The sequence below is a fragment of the Oncorhynchus mykiss genome, chromosome 22 (genome assembly GCF_057628025.1).
Source record: "Oncorhynchus mykiss isolate SJ-2025 chromosome 22, ASM5762802v1, whole genome shotgun sequence".
In the NCBI taxonomy this organism is placed as follows: domain Eukaryota; kingdom Metazoa; phylum Chordata; class Actinopteri; order Salmoniformes; family Salmonidae; genus Oncorhynchus; species Oncorhynchus mykiss.
Window position 1 is genome coordinate 57,144,267 of NC_143043.1, and position 22,326 is coordinate 57,166,592.

Genomic DNA, 22,326 nt, shown 5'->3' on the forward strand with positions numbered 1-22,326 from the left:
CTTCAGTAGTTGATTGGATGAGAGTAATTGATATAATTTTGTGGTATTATCATTTTGTTCCCTCAATCTCTGATCACAGGTGATGAGCTGTACCTGTAACTGAGGGGTGGAGCTTCAGGTCTCCTGGGTTTCTGGGAGGAGCCCTCCTTATTGCCACCCGTTCTATGATTTCTTAGCTATTTCCAGCCTGAGGACCATGTAAGAACCTATATTAAATCTCCCTTTACTTTAGCCATGATACAATGTGGTTCTGAGATTCATGCAATACAGTCCAGGCAACGGTCTGCCTGTGGCACCAAATCTATCACTTGACTTATTATTTCATGAAAACTAGAGACCTCTGTCTAAAAGCTGCAATATGTCACTTTTTTGGGTCGACCCTGCCCAAATTCACGTAGAAATGTGTGTTGTAGATCTGTCCTTCTCATTGAAAGCAAGTCTAAGAAGCAGTAGATATGTTCTGTGTTTGCTATTTCTATTGCTCCCCGTTCTTCATTTTTGGGTCTTTTGTACACCAGCTTCAAACTGTTGAAAATACAAAATGTGTGGTGATGTAAAATATATTTCACAGAGGTTTAGATGGTACGATGATTCTCTACACTATACTTGCTTGTTTTGTCACAAACTGACAATTAGGTAGAACGATTACAATTTTAGCAACCAGGAAATAGTGGTTTTCAACATGGTGCATCTTTAACTAATTCACATCTTTAAAACAGATATTTAAATACAATCAGGATGAAGTATGTATCTGGAAAAAAAAAAAAAAGTCAGGCCTTGTACATGTGTTTCCTCAAGCCCAAGGAGAGTCCTTTCATACAAGCGTCATTCCAAAAGCATACAAACCCAGAACAAAACAGCATGTTGACCTGGTGCCATAGTCTCTCCGGGCCATAATACTGTTCCCGAACAGCCTGCTTTGTTCACAGGCCATGTTAACCACAATAGTGATTGTTGCCTTTTACCCTGATTCTCATTTTACACAAGAGTCTGTCCTGTTAGCCGTGACTGCATCAGATGGGATGTGAGTTCGAGTCACTGTGTTAGAGTTAGGGAGAATAGGAGCAGCTACAATCTCTCAAACGTAGTAAAGTTAGGCCTGCTATAGAGGCATGCTATAGGCCTGCAATAGAGGCATGCTATAGGCCTGCTATAGAGGCATGCTATAGGCCTGCTATAGAGCCTAACAATAGTGTATAACAATGTAGGTCATTATTTAGGTTACTGTTAAATCAATGTATGAAAAATATCTGTGAAATGTAATTAATTATATACAATAAAAATGTAATCCTAATCCATCGGAATTTCAAGTAATATGTTCATCGTCAGGTGAGTAGGCATGCTGGATTTATAACGTGGTAAAGTATGCCACCGGAGCAGGAAACGTGGCGGGGTTTAGGACCCAGCAGAGAGGCAAAGCAATGTGAACATCACATGATAGTGATTTTGGGAGCGCGGACGACTCATGATGCTTGTTTCTCTGGTGTAACGTTTCAAGTGATATAGAAAGTAGGCTAAACCAGGCAAATGGCAAGTTTATATTGTATTTAAATCCACACAGGAAACAATGGATACGAAGACTGTTTTCTCTCTAGTCTTCTTTGCCTTTTTAGCCGCGAATAGAACCGTGGTAAGTTTGATTCTGTATCTATTATTTCATATTAAATACTACTTCCTCTGTCTACCAGGTGATTATACCAGCTGACTGGATCAGATCTATCGCCACTCATATTTACCACTTGTCTATTTTCCTTGAGGGTATAATATAGTAATAATAATATATAATATATATAATAATATAGTAAATACATACATTATATTGACGTGATATTGTTATAATCAAGTATAAAGTTACATGGATAAAATCCGACCTTGGAAATGAAAATGCATCGCCCTCCATTCAGAAAATTATATTTGAACTAAACACTCGAACGCTTGAAAAAAATTAAGTGACGCTCCACAAAACCCATAATAATAATAATTTAAACAAAGTGGATAACAGAGAAACTTCCTACCATTTACCATCACTTCGAGCCTTAAATATGCACTTTTAGAAGCTGTTCTTCGTCCTGTCAACATTACATGGCAATGCAGGTTTGTTGACAGCGCTCTGGGCCAGATGGTTGTGGGTTCACAGACCACCGTGGACAGGAGTAGGGCTGGAAACATCTCATTTATAGTAAAACCATGGTATGAATTGATCATCCTATTTGCAGGTCCAAGGAAGAAAATGGCCTTTTATAAACATTTCATGCAATTCTACGTTATTTTACATATTAGCAGAAGTGGTGGTTCTAGCTCGTAAGGCTCCCTGTGCGAATCCCCCCTTCAGCCGGGGGGCCAAAGACAAATGGAAAGATTTCAATAGATTACCCATCCCCCATCACTGTCAACCAAGAGTCAAGACTACATTACCCATCCCCCATCACTGTCAACCAAGAGTCAAGACTACATTACCCATCCCCCATCACTGTCAACCAAGAGTCAAGACTACATGACCCATCCCCCATCACTGTCAACCAAGAGTCAAGACTACATGACCCATCCCCCATCACTGTCAACCAAGAGTCAAGACTACATTACCCATCCCCCATCACTGTCAACCAAGAGTCAAGACTAAACCAATTCACCTTGGTGGTGTGCAGACAGACTGGTTTTATATTATTATTAACCATTTCACACAAACCTGAAACTATATATTCACATTATTATGAATTAATTTTTATAAATGTTTATTTCACCAGGTAGGCTAGTTGAGAACAAGTTCTCATTTGCAACTGCGACCTGGCCAAGATAAAGCAAAGCAGTTCGACACAAACAACAACACAGAGTTACACATGGAATAAACAATAACAGAATCAATAACACAATAGAAAAATCTATATACAGTGTGTGCAAATGGAGTAAGGAGGTAAGGCAATAAATAGGCCATAGTGGTGAAGTAATTACAATGTAGCAGATTAACACTGGAGGGATAGATGTGCAGATGATGATGTGCAAGTGGTGATACTGGTGTGCAAAATAAGTAAATAAAAACAATAAGGGGATGAGGTAGTTGGATGGGCTATTTACAGATGGGCTATGTACAGCTGCAGCGATCAGTGAGCTGCTCTGACAGCTGGTGCTTAAAGTTAGTGAGGGAGATAAGTGTCCAACTTCAGTGATTTTTGCAATTCGTTCCAGTCATTGGAAGCAGAGAACTGGAAGGAAAGGCGGCCAAAGGAGGTGTTGGCTTTGGGGATGACCAGTAGCACCTGCTGGAGTACGTGCTACGTGTGGGTGCTGCTATGGTGACCAGTGAGCTGAGATAAGGCGGAGCTTTACAATGGTGGGTAGTATATGGTGCTCTGGTGACAAAGCGAATGGCGCTGTGATAGACTGCATCCAATTTGCTGAGTAGAGTGTTGGAGGCTATTTTATAGATGACATCGCCGAAATTGAGGATCGGTAGGATAGTCAGTTTTACGAGGGTATGTTTAGCAGCATGAGTGAAGGAGTCTTTGTTGCGAGGTAGGAAGCCGATTCTAGATTTAATTTTGGATTGGAGATGCTTAATGTGAGTCTGGAAGGAGAGTTTACAGTGTAACCAGACACCCAGGTATTTGTAGTTGTCCACATATTCTATGTCAGAGCCATCCAGAGTAGTGATGCTGGACGGGTGAGCAGGTGTGGGCAGCGATCGGTTGAAGAGCATGCATTTAGTTTTACTTGCGTTTAAGAGCAGTTGGAGGCCACGGAAGGAGTGTTGTATGGCATTGAGGCTCGTCTGGGGGAAAGGTGTTCATCATATTTCTCCAATACCAAATCCGTGTCTTCTTTGCAACTAAACTGTTCCTGTTTGCAAATGATTCAATATGAGACTTTATTTGGAATCTGATGGTACTTTCAAAAGGTAGACCTACCTTTCCACCCCAGACAGAGTAGGCCTACCTTTCCACACCAGACAGAGTAGGACCTACCTTTCCACCCCAGACAGAGTAGGTCTACCTTTCCACCCCAGACAGAGTAGGGCCTACCTTTCCACCCCAGACAGAGTAGGTCTACCTTTCCACCCCAGACAGAGTAGGGCCTACCTTTCCACCCCAGACAGAGTAGACCTACCTTTCCACCCCAGACAGAGTAGGTCTACCTTTCCACCCCAGACAGAGTAGGGCTTACCTTTCCACCCCAGACAGAGTAGACCTACCTTTCCACCCCAGACAGAGTAGGTCTACCTTTCCACCCCAGACAGAGTAGCACTACCTTTCCACCCCAGACAGAGTAGAACCTACCTTTCCACCCCAGACAGAGTAGGCCTACCTTTCCACCCCAGACAGAGTAGGCCTACCTTTCCACCCCAGACAGAGTAGGCCTACCTTTCCACCCCAGACAGAGTAGGCCTACCTTTCCACCCCAGACAGAGTAGACCTACCTTTCCACCCCAGACAGAGTAGGACCTACCTTTCCACCCCAGACAGAGTAGGCCTACCTTTCCACCCCAGACAGAGTAGGCCTACCTTTCCACCCCAGACAGAGTAGGGCCTACCTTTCCACCCCAGACAGAGTAGGCCTACCTTTCCACCCCAGACAGAGTAGGCCTACCTTTCCACCCCAGACAGAGTAGGGCCTACCTTTCCACCCCAGACAGAGTAGGCCTACCTTTCCACCCCAGACAGAGTAGGCCTACCTTTCCACCCCAGACAGAGTAGGCCTACCTTTCCACCCCAGACAGAGTAGACCTACCTTTCCACCCCAGACAGAGTAGGCCTACCTTTCCACCCCAGACAGAGTAGACCTACCTTTCCACCCCAGACAGAGTAGGCCTACCTTTCCACCCCAGACAGAGTAGACCTACCTTTCCACCCCAGACAGAGTAGGCCTACCTTTCCACCCCAGACAGAGTAGGCCTACCTTTCCACCCCAGACAGAGTAGGCCTACCTTTCCACCCCAGACAGAGTAGGCCTACCTTTCCACCCCAGACAGAGTAGGCCTACCTTTCCACCCCAGACAGAGTAGGCCTACCTTTCCACCCCAGACAGAGTAGACCTACCTTTCCACCCCAGACAGAGTAGGCCTACCTTTCCACCCCAGACAGAGTAGACCTACCTTTCCACCCCAGACAGAGTAGGCCTACCTTTCCACCCCAGACAGAGTAGGCCTACCTTTCCACCCCAGACAGAGTAGACCTACCTTTCCACCCCAGACAGAATAGGCCTACCTTTCCACCCCAGACAGAGTAGGCCTACCTTTCCACCCCAGACAGAGTAGGCCTACCTTTCCACCCCAGACAGAGTAGGCCTACCTTTCCACCCCAGACAGAGTAGGGCCTACCTTTCCACCCCAGACAGAGTAGGCCTACCTTTCCACCCCCACTACCTTTCCACCCCAGACAGAGTAGGCCTACCTTTCCACCCCAGACAGAGTAGGCCTACCTTTCCACCCCCCTACCTTTCCACCCCAGACAGAGTAGGCCTACCTTTCCACCCCAGACAGAGTAGACCTACCTTTCCACCCCAGACAGAGTAGGTCTACCTTTCCACCCCAGACAGAGTAGGGCCTACCTTTCCACCCCAGACAGAGTAGGCCTACCTTTCCACCCCCACTACCTCTCCACCCCAGACAGAGTAGGCCTACCTTTCCACCCCAGACAGAGTAGGCCTACCTTTCCACCCCAGACAGAGTAGGCCTACCTTTCCACCCCCCTACCTTTCCACCCCAGACAGAGTAGGCCTACCTTTCCACCCCAGACAGAGTAGGCCTACCAAAGCAGAAAAATGTATGTAGAAACCGCTGCGCCCTTTCCTGGTTGATAAATTTGAACAAGCCACCTAATTTCAGTTTGTGACAAGACAAGTGTAAAGAATCATGGTGAAATATATTTTCAGGAACCCAGCATATTGTATGTTCAGGTGTTTAGTGTACTAAAGTAAAATACAACTAAAACTAAACTTAACAGGAAGCATAGAAATGGCGCACATAGAACAGATCTACCTCAGGTTTGCTTTCAAGGAGAATGATAGATCTATAACACATAGAACAGATCTACCTCAGACTTACTTTCAAGGAGAATGACAGATCTATAACACATAGAACAGATCTACCTCAGGCTTGCTTTCAAGGAGAATGACATATCTAGAAAGTGCATTTCTACGTGAAGTTGGCCGGGTCCCCCAAAAGTGACATATTGCAGCTCTAACTACTGGCTACTCTTCTTCGGTGGTTTAACCCAATGAGAGAAAGTCACAAGTGTTTCCCTAAAAGCTGAATGAGCATTCTATTGTACATCAAGTGAATAGCTTAATCAAGCAAAGTTCATGTTTTGTCTCCTTGGCGATAGGAGGTTGTAGCTCAGCCTCTGAATGTAAAAAAAAAAATGAACCAATGATATCCCTATATGGTTCAGTCACGTCTTTCACAGGTATGGGTACTAAATACTAAACCCTCCCCTGGACTAGATACACAACACTAAACCCTCCCCTGGACTAGATACACAATACTAAACCCTCCCCTGGACTAGATACACAATACTAAACCCTCCCCTAGACTAGATACAGAATATTAAACCCTCCCCTAGACTAGATACACAATACTAAACCCTCCCCTAGACTAGATACACAATACTAAACCCTCCCCTAGATACACAATACTAAACCCTCCCCTAGATACACAATACTAAACCCTCCCCTAGATACACAATACTAAACCCTCCCCTAGATACACAATACTAAACCCTCCCTGGATACACAATACTAAACCCTCCCCTAGATACACAATACTAAACCCTCCCCTAGATACACAATACTAAACCCTCCCCTGGATACACAATACTAAACCCTCCCCTGGATACACAATACTAAACCCTCCCCTAGATACACAATACTAAACCCTCCCCTAGATACACAAAACGAAACCCTCCCCTAGATACACAATACTAAACCCTCCCCTGGATACACAATACTAAACCCTCCCCTAGATACACAATACTAAACCTTCCCCTAGATACACAATACTAAACCCTCCCCTAGATACACAATACTAAACCCTCCCCTAGATACACAAAACTAAACCCTCCCCTAGATACACAATACTAAACCCTTCCCTAGATACACAATACTAAACCCTCCCCTGGATACACAATACTAAACCCTCCCCTAGATACACAATACTAAACCCTCCCCTAGACTAGATACACAATACTAAACCCTCCCCTGGATACACAATACTAAACCCTCCCCTAGACTAGATACACAATACTAAACCCTCCCCTGGACTAGATACAAAATACTAAACCCTCCCCTAGATACACAATACTAAACCCTCCCCTAGACTAGATACACAATACTAAACCCTCAACTGGATACACAATACTAAACCCTCCACTGGACTAGATACACAATACTAAACCCTCCCCTGGACTAGATACACAGTACTAAACTCCCCCCTGGACTAGATAAACAATACTAAACCCTCCCCTGGACTAGATAAACAATACTAAACCCTCCCCTAGACTAGATAAACAATACTAAACCCTCCCCTAGACTAGATACACAATACTAAACCCTCCCCTAGATACACAATACTAAACCCTCCCCTAGATACACAATACTAAACCCTCCCCTAGATACACAATGCTAAACCCTCCCCTGGACTAGATACACAATACTAAACCCTCCCCTGGACTAGATACACAATACTAAACCCTCCCCTTGACTAGATACACAATACTAAACCCTCCCCTTGACTAGATACACAATACTAAACCCTCCACTAGATACACAATACTAAACCCTCCCCTAGATACACAATACTAAACCCTCCCCTAGATACACAATACTAAACCCTCCCCTGGATACACAATACTAAACCCTCCCCTAGACTAGATACACAATACTAAACCCTCCCCTGGACTAGATACAAAATACTAAACCCTCCCCTAGATACACAATACGAAACCCTCCCCTAGACTAGATACACAATACTAAACCCTCAACTGGATACACAATACTAAACCCTCCACTGGACTAGATACACAATACTAAACCCTCCCCTGGACTAGATACACCGTACTAAACTCCCCCCTGGACTAGATAAACAATACTAAACCCTCCCCTGGACTAGATAAACAATACTAAACCTTCCCCTAGACTAGATAAACAATACTAAACCCTCACCTAGACTAGATACACAATACAAAACCCTCCCCTAGATACACAATACTAAACCCTCCCCTAGACTAGATACACAATACAAAACCCTCCCCTAGATACACAATACTAAACCCTCCCCTAGATACACAATACTAAACCCTCCCCTAGATACACAATGCTAAACCCTCCCCTAGACTAGATAAACAATACTAAACCCTCCCCTGGACTAGATACACAATACTAAACCCTCCCCTAGATACACAATACTAAACCCTCCCCTAGATACACAATACTAAACCCTCCCCTAGATACACAATACTAAACCCTCCCCTAGATACACAATACTAAACCCTCCCCTAGATACACAATGCTAAACCCTCCCCTGGACTAGATACACAATACTAAACCCTCCCCTGGACTAGATACACAATACTAAACCCTCCCCTTGACTAGATACACAATACTAAACCCTCCCCTTGACTAGATACACAATACTAAACCCTCCCCTAGATACACAATACTAAACCCTCCCCTAGATACACAATACTAAACCCTCCCCTAGATACACAATACTAAACCCTCCCCTGGACTAGATACACAATACTAAACCCTCCCCTAGATACACAATACTAAACCCTCCCCTAGATACACAATACTAAACCCTCCCCTGGATACACAATACTAAACCCTCCCCTAGATACACAATACTAAACCCTCCCCTAGATACACAATACTAAACCCTCCCCTAGATACACAATACTAAACCCTCCCCTAGATAAACAATACTAAACCCTCCCCTAGACTAGATACACAATACTAAACCCTCCCCTAGATACACAATACTAAACCCTCCCCTAGATACACAATACTAAACCCTCCCCTAGATACACAATACTAAACCCTCCCCTAGATACACAATACTAAACCCTCCCCTGGATACACAATACTAAACCCTCCCCTAGACTAGATACACAATACTAAACCCTCCCCTGGACTAGATACAAAATACTAAACCCTCCCCTAGATACACAATACGAAACCCTCCCCTAGACTAGATACACAATACTAAACCCTCAACTGGATACACAATACTAAACCCTCCACTGGACTAGATACACAATACTAAACCCTCCCCTGGACTAGATACACAATACTAAACTCCCCCCTGGACTAGATAAACAATACTAAACCCTCCCCTAGACTAGATACACAATACTAAACCCTCCCCTAGATACACAATACTAAACCCTCCCCTAGATACACAATACTAAACCCTCCCCTAGATACACAATGCTAAACCCTCCCCTGGACTAGATACACAATACTAAACCCTCCCCTGGACTAGATACACAATACTAAACCCTCCCCTGGACTAGATACACAATACTAAACCCTCCCCTTGACTAGATACACAATACTAAACCCTCCCCTTGACTAGATACACAATACTAAACCCTCCCCTAGATACACAATACTAAACCCTCCCCTAGATACACAATACTAAACCCTCCCCTAGATACACAATACTAAACCCTCCCCTAGATACACAATACTAAACCCTCCCCTAGATACACAATACTAAACCATCCCCTGGATACACAATACTAAACCCTCCCCTGGATACACAATACTAAACCCTCCCCTGGATACACAATACTAAACCCTCCCCTAGATACACAATACTAAACCCTCCCCTAGATACACAATACTAAACCCTCCCCTAGATACACAATACTAAACCTTCCCCTAGATACACAATACTAAACCCTCCCCTAGATACACAATACTAAACCCTCCCCTTGACTAGATACACAATACTAAACCCTCCCCTTGACTAGATACACAAAACTAAACCCTCCCCTGGACTAGATACACAATACTAAACCCTCCCCTAGACTAGATACACAATACTAAACCCTCCCCTGGACTAGATACACAATACTAAACCCTCCCTTTGACTGAAATTGAAAAGCCAGACACCCCCGTTTTCCTCCAGGTACCATTCCATCTTTTACTGTGGTTTTGTGATACATGCAGTTCTCAGGTCTTGATTAGCCTGTACGGACACTAGTGGGCGCTATGGATCTCCACTATCGTCTGGCCTTGATGTCCCCCTGCATAAAACATTCTCCATTCAGGCTGCAAAGGCTTCAATTTCCTCCTTAACTCGATTTAATGATGGAAAAGGAGGGGGAAAATAACCAGGGAAAATATGCGACACCATTTTCAACCACCATGTTAGAGTGGCTCATGACTAGGAATGTTACTTCCTGATGTTGTGCCCAGGGGTACACAACAGACTGCTGCAAGCTGATTGGCTAAGCCCAATACGCAACATCCCGGACTAGCATTCCTAGGCATTAGCAACTCCAACATGTTGGTGGAAAATGGAGCTGAGTTTGACCAATATGCCTTTAAGAAAGTCAAACCTTTGGAAAAAAAGAAGGAAAAAAAGTAACGAGGTCCAAAAGGCAAAGTAGGAACTACCTGGCTACCCAGGCTTTGATAGGAACTTATTACTGTCATGACAAATCCATAACAACAGTAGTCATGCAGGCCAAACAGGCTTTGATAGGAACATATTACTGTCATGACAAATCCATAACAACAGTAGTCATGCAGGCCAAACAGGCTTTGATAGGAACATATTACTGTCATGACAAATCCATAACAACAGTAGTCATGCAGGCCGAACAGGCTTTGATAGGAACATATTACTGTCATGACAAATCCATAACAACAGTAGTCATGCAGGCCGAACAGGCTTTGATAGGAACATATTACTGTCATGACAAACCCATAACAACAGTAGGCATGCAGGCCGAACAGGCTTTGATAGGAACATATTACTGTCATGACAAACCCATAACAACAGTAGGCATGCAGGCCGAACAGGCTTTGATAGGAACATATTACTGTCATGACAAACCCATAACAACAGTAGGCATGCAGGCCGAACAGGCTTTGATAGGAACATATTACTGTCATGACAAACCCATAACAACAGTAGTCATGCAGGCCGAACATGCTTTGATAGGAACATATTACTGTCATGACAAATCCATAACAACAGTAGGCATGCAGGCCGAACAGGCTTTGATAGGAACATATTACTGTCATGACAAACCCATAACAACAGTAGTCATGCAGGCCGAACAGGCTTTGATAGGAACATATTACTGTCATGACAAACCCATAACAACAGTAGGCATGCAGGCCGAACAGGCTTTGATAGGAACATATTACTGTCATGACAAACCCATAACAACAGTAGGCATGCAGGCCGAACAGGCTTTGATAGGAACATATTACTGTCATGACAAACCCATAACAACAGTAGTCATGCAGGCCGAACAGCTGTCTGACAGAGGTCCTGGCTTTCTCACAGCTCTCCATATATTATTACTGATATCAAATATACCTTGAAATGATCTATGCCAGAGCCAGTTCTAGACCTTGATAAGAGCATAGTGTTCATACACTATAAGCTTACTGTATATCACGGTATGACTCCTGTCTGTTTTTTTTCTTACAGGTTTCCGGGGCCCCTTCCTTCGCCATAGACTACAAGAACAACTGCTTCCAGAAAGATGGGAAGCCTTTCCAGTATGTCTCCGGCAGTATCCACTACTCCCGCATCCCTCACTACTACTGGAAAGACAGACTGCTCAAGATGTACATGGCAGGACTCAACGCTGTACAGATGTAAGTTAGACAGGAGACATAATGGGGAGAGCGAGATTATTATAATATAATTAAATGTATCTCCTGAAGATTTCCCAATACAACAGCAGTAGGGTTGTACCTGTATCCATGATTCTCATGGTTTGAGAGTCCTTTAGGTGCCTTTTGGCAAACTCCAAGCGGGCTGTCATGTGCCTTTTACTGAGGAGTGGCTTCCATCTGGCCACTACCATAAGGGCCTGGTTGGTGGAGTGCTGCAGAGATGATTGTCCTTCTGGAAGGTTCTCCCATCTCCACAGAGGAACTCTGGAGCTCTGTCAGAGTGACCATCAGGTTCTTGTTCAACTCCCTGACCAAGGCCCTTCTCCCCCGATTGCACAGTTCAGCTGGGCAGACAGCTCTAGGAAGAGTGTTGGAGGTTCCAAACTTCTTCCATTTAAGAATGATGGAGGCCACTGTGTTCTTGTGGACCTTCAATGCTGCAGAAATGTTTTGGTACCCTTCCCCAGATTTGTGTCTTGACACAATCCTGTCTCAGAGCTCTACTGACAATTCCTTCGACCTCATGGCTTGGTTTTTGCTCTGATATGCACTGTCAACTGTGGGACCTTATATAGACAGGTGTGTGTCTTTCCAAATCATATCCAATCATCCAATTAAATTCACCACAGGATGCACTTAAGCTCAATTTCGAGTCTCATAGCAAAGGGTCTGAATACTTATGTAAATAAGGTATTTCTGTTTTTTATTAATTAGCTTGACGAGGAAAAAAGCTGTAACGTAAAAAATGTGGAGTGGCCTGAATCCTTTCAGAATGCACCGTATGTCACCAGTACTCTTCTCCTTCCTGTCAGTAGTCACCAGTACTCTTCTCCTTCCTGTCAGTTGTCACCAGTACTCTTCCCCTTCCTGTCAGTAGTCACCAGTACTCTTCCCCTTCCTGTCAGTAGTCACCAGTACTCTTCCCCTTCCTGTCAGTTGTCACCAGTACTCTTCTCCTTCCTGTCAGTTGTCACCAGTACTCTTCTCCTTCCTGTCAGTTATGTCACCAGTACTCTTCTCCTTCCTGTCAGTTATGTCACCAGTACTCTTCTCCTTCCTGTCAGTTATGTCACCAGTACTCTTCCCCTTCCTGTCAGTTGTCACCAGTACTCTTCTCCTTCCTGTCAGTAGTCACCAGTACTCTTCTCCTTCCTGTCAGTTATGTCACCAGTACTCTTCTCCTTCCTGTCAGTTATGTCACCAGTACTCTTCTCCTTCCTGTCAGTTAGGTCACCAGTACTCTTCTCCTTCCTGTCAGTTATGTCACCAGTACTCTTCTCCTTCCTGTCAGTTGTCACCAGTACTCTTCTCCTTCCTGTCAGTTGTCACCAGTACTCTTCTCCTTCCTGTCAGTTATGTCACCAGTACTCTTCTCCTTCCTGTCAGTTATGTCACCAGTACTCTTCTCCTTCCTGTCAGTTATGTCACCAGTACTCTTCTCCTTCCTGTCAGTTATGTCACCAGTACTCTTCTCCTTCCTGTCAGTTAGGTCACCAGTACTCTTCTCCTTCCTGTCAGTTATGTCACCAGTACTCTTCTCCTTCCTGTCAGTTATGTCACCAGTACTCTTCTCCTTCCTGTCAGTTATGTCACCAGTACTCTTCTCCTTCCTGTCAGTTATGTCACCAGTACTCTTCTCCTTCCTGTCAGTTATGTCACCAGTACTCTTCTCCTTCCTGTCAGTTATGTCACCAGTACTCTTCTCCTTCCTGTCAGTTATGTCACCAGTACTCTACTCCTTCCTGTCAGTTGTCACCAGTACTCTTCTCCTTCCTGTCAGTTGTCACCAGTACTCTTCTCCTTCCTGTCAGTTAGGTCACCAGTACTCTTCTCCTTCCTGTCAGTTAGGTCACCAGTACTCTTCTCCTTCCTGTCAGTTATGTCACCAGTACTCTTCTCCTTCCTGTCAGTTAGGTCACCAGTACTCTTCTCCTTCCTGTCAGTTATGTCACCAGTACCCTTCTCCTTCCTGTCAGTTATGTCACCAGTACTCTTCTCCTTCCTGTCAGTTATGTCACCAGTACTCTTCTCCTTCCTGTCAGTTATGTCACCAGTACTCTTCTCCTTCCTGTCAGTTATGTCACCAGTACCCTTCTCCTTCCTGTCAGTTATGTCACCAGTACTCTTCTCCTTCCTGTCAGTTATGTCACCAGTACTCTTCTCCTTCCTGTCAGTTAGGTCACCAGTACTCTTCTCCTTCCTGTCAGTTATGTCACCAGTACTCTTCTCCTTCCTGTCAGTTAGGTCACCAGTACTCTTCTCCTTCCTGTCAGTTAGGTCACCAGTACTCTTCTCCTTCCTGTCAGTTAGGTCACCAGTACTCTTCTCCTTCCTGTCAGTTAGGTCACCAGTACTCTTCTCCTTCCTGTCAGTTAGGTCACCAGTACTCTTCTCCTTCCTGTCAGTTATGTCACCAGTACTCTTCTCCTTCCTGTCAGTTATGTCACCAGTACTCTTCTCCTTCCTGTCAGTTATGTCACCAGTACTCTTCTCCTTCCTGTCAGTTATGTCACCAGTACTCTTCTCCTTCCTGTCAGTTGTCACCAGTACTCTTCTCCTTCCTGTCAGTTGTCACCAGTACTCTTCTCCTTCCTGTCAGTTATGTCACCAGTACTCTTCTCCTTCCTGTCAGTTATGTCACCAGTACTCTTCTCCTTCCTGTCAGTTATGTCACCAGTACTCTTCTCCTTCCTGTCAGTTGTCACCAGTACTCTTCTCCTTCCTGTCAGTTATGTCACCAGTACTCTTCTCCTTCCTGTCAGTTATGTCACCAGTACTCTTCTCCTTCCTGTCAGTTATGTCACCAGTACTCTTCTCCTTCCTGTCAGTTATGTCACCAGTACTCTACTCCTTCCTGTCAGTTATGTCACCAGTACTCTTCTCCTTCCTGTCAGTTATGTCACCAGTACTCTACTCCTTCCTGTCAGTTATGTCACCAGTACTCTTCTCCTTCCTGTCAGTTATGTCACCAGTACTCTTCTCCTTCCTGTCAGTTATGTCACCAGTACTCTTCTCCTTCCTGTCAGTTATGTCACCAGTACTCTTCTCCTTCCTGTCAGTTATGTCACCAGTACTCTTCTCCTTCCTGTCAGTTATGTCACCAGTACTCTTCTCCTTCCTGTCAGTTAGGTCACCAGTACTCTTCTCCTTCCTGTCAGTTATGTCACCAGTACTCTTCTCCTTCCTGTCAGTAGTCACCAGTACTCTTCTCCTTCCTGTCAGTTATGTCACCAGTACTCTTCTCCTTCCTGTCAGTTATGTCACCAGTACTCTTCTCCTTCCTGTCAGTTATGTCACCAGTACTCTTCTCCTTCCTGTCAGTTATGTCACCAGTACTCTTCTCCTTCCTGTCAGTTAGGTCACCAGTACTCTTCTCCTTCCTGTCAGTTATGTCACCAGTACTCTTCTCCTTCCTGTCAGTAGTCACCAGTACTCTTCTCCTTCCTGTCAGTTGTCACCAGTACTCTTCTCCTTCCTGTCAGTTATGTCACCAGTACTCTTCTCCTTCCTGTCAGTTATGTCACCAGTACTCTTCTCCTTCCTGTCAGTTATGTCACCAGTACTCTACTCCTTCCTGTCAGTTAGGTCACCAGTACTCTTCTCCTTCCTGTCAGTTATGTCACCAGTACTCTTCTCCTTCCTGTCAGTTAGGTCACCAGTACTCTTCTCCTTCCTGTCAGTTATGTCACCAGTACTCTTCTCCTTCCTGTCAGTTATGTCACCAGTACTCTTCTCCTTCCTGTCAGTTATGTCACCAGTACTCTTCTCCTTCCTGTCAGTTATGTCACCAGTACTTTTCTCCTTCCTGTCAGTTAGGTCACCAGTACTCTTCTCCTTCCTGTCAGTTATGTCACCAGTACTCTTCTCCTTCCTGTCAGTTATGTTCCCTGGAACTTCCATGAGGAAAAGCGGGGTGTTTACAACTTCACTGGGGATCGAGACCTGGAGAACTTCCTGGATCTGGCCAATCAGACTGGCCTCCTGGTGATCCTCCGCCCCGGACCCTACATCTGTGCAGAGTGGGAGATGGTAAGCACTACAGTACATCGAGGTATCTTCCTGTCAGAAGAGGCTGGTGAGTGGAAGACAGATTCATAGTAATGAATGGACTCAAAGTGCTGAATTCATTCCGTTCCAGTCATTACTATGAGCCTAAGTGCTGAATTCAATCTGTTCCAGTCATTACTATGAGCCTAAGTGCTGAATTCAATCTGTTCCAGTCATTACTATGAGCCTAAGTGCTGAATTCAATCTGTTCCAGTCATTACTATGAGCCTAAGTGCTGAATTCAATCCGTTCCAGTCATTACAATGAGCCCGTCCTCCGATTTTTAAAGGGCCACCATTACACTTTACATTTGGTCACAAAAGGAGACGCTCCTCTCCAGAGACAGTCAGACCCCCACTGCTTCCTTCACTATTGAGCTTGGTTTCCTTGACCTGCACTTTGTTATAAGACTTTCTCTGGTCAAAGTCAGGCCTTTCAGTAACACATTGGAAACTCACTACATCACATGGTGTGAGGCTGTAGTCTACTAGAAGTCCTATTCTCACCTGGGGGACCGTAGAGAGAGAGAGGGAAGTCCTATTCTCACCTGGGGGACTGTAGAGAGGGAGGGATGGAAGTCCTATTCTCACCTGGGGGACTGTAGAGAGAGAGGGAGGGATGGAAGTCCTATTCTCACCTGGGGGACCGTAGAGAGAGAGAGAGGGATGGAAGTCCTATTCTCACCTGGGGGACTGTAGAGAGAGAGAGGGATGGAAGTCCTATTCTCACCTGGGGGACCGTAGAGAGAGAGGGATGGACACTAAAGAGTCAGAAAGAGGAGGGATGTTTTGGTGTCATGCACCACTGAGTAACAGATGTTGTTTTGACTCTCCTCTTCCCCTTTCTCTCACAGTGTGTCAGCTGACAGAAATATCTGAGTCATGCTTGTAGACAGAAGTTCATTAAGTTTCTGTCTCTTTCAGGGTGGTTTACCAGCTTGGTTGCTCCAGAAACCAAACATTGTACTTCGCTCAGCAGATACAGGTATCATAAAACCATACTGCCAGTACAATCCTGGAACACAGGTATCATAAAACCATACTGCCAGTACCATCCCTTTTACACATATGAGTAATCCAGTGTTCTGGTTGGCTGCTTGTGTTTAATCAGTGCTTAATCCAGAGTTCTGGTTGGCTGCTTGTGTTTAATCAGTGCTTAATCCAGAGTTCTGGTTGGCTGCTTGTGTTTAATCAGTGCTTAATCCAGTGTTCTGGTTGGCTGCTTGTGTTTAATCAGTGCTTAATCCAGTGTTCTGGTTGGCTGCTTGTGTTTAATCAGTGCGTAATCCAGTGTTCTGGTTGGCTGCTTGTGTTTAATCAGTGCTTAATCCGGAGTTCTGGTTGGCTGCTTGTGTTTAATCAGTGCTTAATCCAGTGTTCTGGTTGGCTGCTTGTGTCTTTGATCCAGACTACCTGGAGGCAGTGAACACCTGGATGGCAGTGCTGCTCCCAAAGATGAGGAGATGGTTGTATACAAACGGAGGGAACATTATCACTGTGCAGGTACAGTTGAAGTCTCAAGTTTACATACACCTTAGCCAAATACATTTCAAACTCAGTTTTTCACAATTCCTGATATTTAATCCTAGTACAAATTCCCTGTTTTAGGTCAGTTAGGATCACCACTTTATTTAAAAAATGTGAAATGTCAGAATAATAGTAGAGTGATTTATTTCAGCTTTTATTTCTTTCCTCACATTCCCAGTGGGTCAGAAGTTTACATACATACATACACTCAATTAGTATTTGGTAGCATTGCCTTTAAATTGTTTAGCTTGGGTAGCCTTCCACAAACTTCCCACAATGAGTTGGGTGAATTTTGGCCCATTCCTCCTGACAGAGCTGGTGTAACAGAGTTAGGTTTGTGGGCCTCCTTGCTCGCACACGCTTTTTCAGCTCTGCCCACAGATGTTCTATGAAATTCAGGTCAGGGCTTTGATGGTCACTCCAATACCTTGACTTTGTTGTCCTTAAGCCATTTCGCCACAACTTTGGAAGTATGCTTGGGGTCATTGTCCATTTGGAAGACCCATTTGTGACCAAGCTTTAACTTCCTGACTGATGTCTTGAGATGTTTCTTCAATATATCCACATAATTGTCCTACCTCATGATGCCATCTATTTTGTGAAGTGCACCAGACCCTCCTGCAGCAAAGCATCCCCACAACATGATGCTGCCACCCCCATGCTTCACAGTTGGGATGGTGTTCTTCAGCTTGCAAGCCTCCCCCTTTTTCCTCCAAACATAACGATGGTCATAATGGCCAAACAGTTCTATTCCTGTTTCATCAGTCCAGAGGACATTTAAGTATATTTGTCCCCATGTGAAGTTGCAAACAATTGTTGGAAATATTACTTGTGTCATGCCCTAACCGACTTGCCAAAACTATAGTTTAACAAGAAATGTGTGGAGTGGTTGAAAAACGAGTTTCAATCTCCAACCTAAGTGTATGTAAACTTCCGACTTCAACTGTAGAGTCATTGTGCTCAGGAATGAATCCTTGATCCGGTTCTTTTCGTTCCTTCCTGTGACTCCACCAGGTAGAGAATGAGTATGGGAGCTACTATACGTGTGACTACAACTACATGCGGCATCTGAGGACCCTGTTCCAGTTCTTCCTGGGGGACAAAACTGTTCTCTTCACAACCGACGGGAACACGGACCGGGAAATGACCTGCGGGACCCTGGAGGGAATGTACGCCACTATAGACTTTGGGACAGGTAGGAACAGGACAGGTAGGAACAGGACAGGCAGGAACAGGACAGGTAGGGACAGGACAGGTAGGAACAGGACAGGCAGGAACAGGACAGGCAGGAACAGGACAGGTAGGGACAGGACAGGTAGGAACAGGACAGGCAGGAACAGGACAGGCAGGAACAGGACAGGTAGGAACAGGACAGGTAGGAACAGGACAGGTAGGAACAGGACAGGTAGGAACAGGACAGGCAGGAACAGGACAGGTAGGAACAGGACAGGCAGGAACAGGACAGGTAGGAACAGGACAGGCAGGACCAGGACAGGCAGGAACAGGACAGGTAGGAACAGGACAGGTAGGAACAGGACAGGTAGGAACAGGACAGGTAGGAACAGGACAAGCAGGAACAGGACAGGCAGGAACAGGACAGGTAGGAACAGGACAGGTAGGAACAGGACAGGTAGGAACAGGACAGGCAGGGAGTCGAGGAGCAGAGAGGTGTTGTAACAGAGTTGAGGAACAGAGAGGTGTTGTAACAGAGTTGAGGAACAGGAACAGAGAGGTGTTGTAACAGAGTTGAGGAACAGGAACAGAGAGGTGTTGTAGCAGAGTTGAGGAACAGGAACAGAGAGGTGTTGTAACAGAGTTGAGGAACAGGAACAGAGAGGTGTTGTAGCAGAGTTGAGGAACAGGAACAGAGAGGTGTTGTAACAGAGTTGAGGAACAGGAACAGAGAGGTGTTGTAACAGAGTTGAGGAACAGGAACAGAGAGGTGTTGTAGCAGAGTTGAGGAACAGGAACAGAGAGGTGTTGTAACAGAGTTGAGGAACAGGAACAGAGAGGTGTTGTAACAGAGTTGAGGAACAGGAACAGAGAGGTGTTGTAACAGAGTTGAGGAACAGGAACAGAGAGGTGTTGTAGCAGAGTTGAGGAACAGGAACAGAGAGGTGTTGTAACAGAGTTGAGGAACAGAGAGGTGGTGTAACAGAGTTGAGGAACAGAGAGGTGTTGTAACAGAGTCGAGGAACAGGAACAGAGAGGTGTTGTAACAGAGTCGAGGAACAGGAACAGAGAGGTGTTGTAACAGAGTTGAGGAACAGAGAGGTGTTGTAACAGAGTCGAGGAACAGGAACAGAGAGGTGTTGTAACAGAGTTGAGGAACAGAGAGGTGTTGTAACAGAGTCGAGGAACAGGAACAGAGAGGTGTTGTAACAGAGTTGAGGAAGAGGAGCAGAGAGGTGTTGTAGCAGAGTTGAGGAACAGGAGCAGAGAGGTGTTGTAACAGAGTTGAGGAACAGAGAGGTGTTGTAGCAGAGTTGAGGAACAGGAACAGAGAGGTGTTGTAACAGAGTTGAGGAACAGAGAGGTGTTGTAACAGAGTCGAGGAACAGGAACAGAGAGGTGTTGTAACAGAGTTGAGGAAGAGGAGCAGAGAGGTGTTGTAGCAGAGTTGAGGAACAGGAACAGAGAGGTGTTGTAACAGAGTCGAGGAACAGGAACAGAGAGGTGTTGTATCAGAGTTGAGGAACAGGAACAGAGAGGTGTTGTAACAGAGTTGAGGAACAGGAACAGAGAGGTGTTGTAGCAGAGTTGAGGAACAGGAACAGAGAGGTGTTGTAACAGAGTTGAGGAACAGGAGCAGAGAGGTGTTGTAACAGAGTTGAGGAACAGAGAGGTGTTGTAGCAGAGTTGAGGAACAGGAACAGAGAGGTGTTGTAACAGAGTTGAGGAACAGGAGCAGAGAGGTGTTGTAACAGAGTCGAGGAGCAGAGAGGTGTTGTAACAGAGTTGAGGAACAGGAACAGAGAGGTGTTGTAACAGAGTTGAGGAACAGGGAGGTGTTGTAACAGAGTCGAGGAACAGGAGCAGAGAAGTGTTGTAACAGAGTTGAGGAACAGGAACAGAGAGGTGTTGTAGCAGAGTTGAGGAACAGGAACAGAGAGGTGTTGTAGCAGAGTTGAGGAACAGGAACAGAGAGGTGTTGTAACAGAGTTGAGGAACAGAGAGGTGGTGTAACAGAGTCGAGGAACAGGAACAGAGAGGTGTTGTAACAGAGTTGAGGAACAGGAACAGAGAGGTGTTGTAGCAGAGTTGAGGAACAGGAACAGAGAGGTGTTGTAACAGAGTTGAGGAACAGGAACAGAGAGGTGTTGTAGCAGAGTTGAGGAACAGGAACAGAGAGGTGTTGTAACAGAGTTGAGGAACAGGAACAGAGAGGTGTTGTAGCAGAATTGAGGAACAGGAACAGAGAGGTGTTGTAACAGAGTTGAGGAACAGGAGCAGAGAGGTGTTGTAACAGAGTTGAGGAACAGAGAGGTGTTGTAGCAGAGTTGAGGAACAGGAACAGAGAGGTGTGGTAGCAGAGTCGAGGAACAGGAACAGAGAGGTGTTGTAACAGAGTTGAGGAACAGAGAGGTGTTGTAACAGAGTCGAGGAACAGGAGCAGAGAGGTGTTGTAGCAGAGTTGAGGAACAGGAATAGAGAGGTGTTGTAACAGAGTTGAGGAAAAGAGAGGTGTTGTAACAGAGTTGAGGAACAGGAACAGAGAGGTGTTGTAACAGAGTTGAGAAACAGGAGCAGAGAGGTGTTGTAGCAGAGTTGAGGAACAGGAGCAGAGAGGTGTTGTAACAGAGTCGAGGAACAGGAACAGAGAGGTGTTGTAACAGAGTTGAGGAACAGAGAGGTGTTGTAGCAGAGTTGAGGAACAGGAACAGAGAGGTGTTGTAACAGAGTTGAGGAACAGGAACAGAGAGGTGTTGTAACAGAGTTGAGGAACAGGAGCAGAGAGGTGTTGTAACAGAGTTGAGGAACAGAGAGGTGTTGTAGCAGAGTTGAGGAACAGGAACAGAGAGGTGTTGTAACAGAGTTGAGGAACAGGAGCAGAGAGGTGTTGTAACAGAGTTGAGGAACAGGGACAGAGAGGTGTTGTAGCAGAGTTGAGGAACAGGAGCAGAGAGGTGTTGTAACAGAGTCGAGGAACAGGAGCAGAGAGGTGTTGTAACAGAGTTGAGGAACAGGGACAGAGAGGTGTTGTAGCAGAGTTGAGGAACAGGAGCAGAGAGGTGTTGTAACAGAGTCGAGGAACAGGAACAGAGAGGTGTTGTAACAGAGTTGAGGAACAGGGACAGAGAGGTGTTGTAGCAGAGTTGAGGAACAGGAGCAGAGAGGTGTTGTAACAGAGTCGAGGAACAGGAACAGAGAGGTGTTGTAACAGAGTTGAGGAACAGGAGCAGAGAGGTGTTGTAACAGAGTCGAGGAACAGGAGCAGAGAGGTGTTGTAACAGAGTTGAGGAACAGGGACAGAGAGGTGTTGTAGCAGAGTTGAGGAACAGGAGCAGAGAGGTGTTGTAACAGAGTCGAGGAACAGGAGCAGAGAGGTGTTGTAACAGAGTTGAGGAACAGGGACAGAGAGGTGTTGTAGCAGAGTTGAGGAACAGGAGCAGAGAGGTGTTGTAACAGAGTCGAGGAACAGGAACAGAGAGGTGTTGTAACAGAGTTGAGGAACAGGGACAGAGAGGTGTTGTAGCAGAGTTGAGGAACAGGAGCAGAGAGGTGTTGTAACAGATTCGAGGAACAGGAGCAGAGAGGTGTTGTAACAGAGTTGAGGAACAGAGAGGTGTTGTAGCAGAGTTGAGGAACAGGAACAGAGAGGTGTTGTAACAGAGTTGAGGAACAGGAGCAGAGAGGTGTTGTAACAGAGTTGAGGAACAGGGACAGAGAGGTGTTGTAG

General features: G+C 45.4%; 1 protein-coding gene across 3 annotated transcripts in view; it reads left to right on the forward strand.

Annotated features, from left to right (window-relative positions):
* Window positions 1-1,407: 1,407 nt before the first annotated feature.
* The window catches only part of glb1l (galactosidase, beta 1 like), a 46,435-nt gene continuing 25,516 nt past the window's right edge, over window positions 1,408-22,326 (forward strand). Inside the window, exons 1-6 of one of the 3 annotated variants that reach the window (XM_036959520.2) lie at window positions 1,408-1,630; window positions 11,663-11,832; window positions 15,732-15,882; window positions 16,824-16,884; window positions 17,308-17,402; window positions 18,441-18,621. In XM_036959520.2, the coding sequence (XP_036815415.2) occupies window positions 1,568-1,630; window positions 11,663-11,832; window positions 15,732-15,882; window positions 16,824-16,884; window positions 17,308-17,402; window positions 18,441-18,621 (721 nt within the window). In that variant the 5' untranslated portion in view covers window positions 1,408-1,567. The remainder of the gene's footprint in view (window positions 1,631-11,662; window positions 11,833-15,731; window positions 15,883-16,823; window positions 16,885-17,307; window positions 17,403-18,440; window positions 18,622-22,326) is intronic. The other 2 variants (XM_090216360.1, XR_016490709.1) reach the window with 2 other exon arrangements.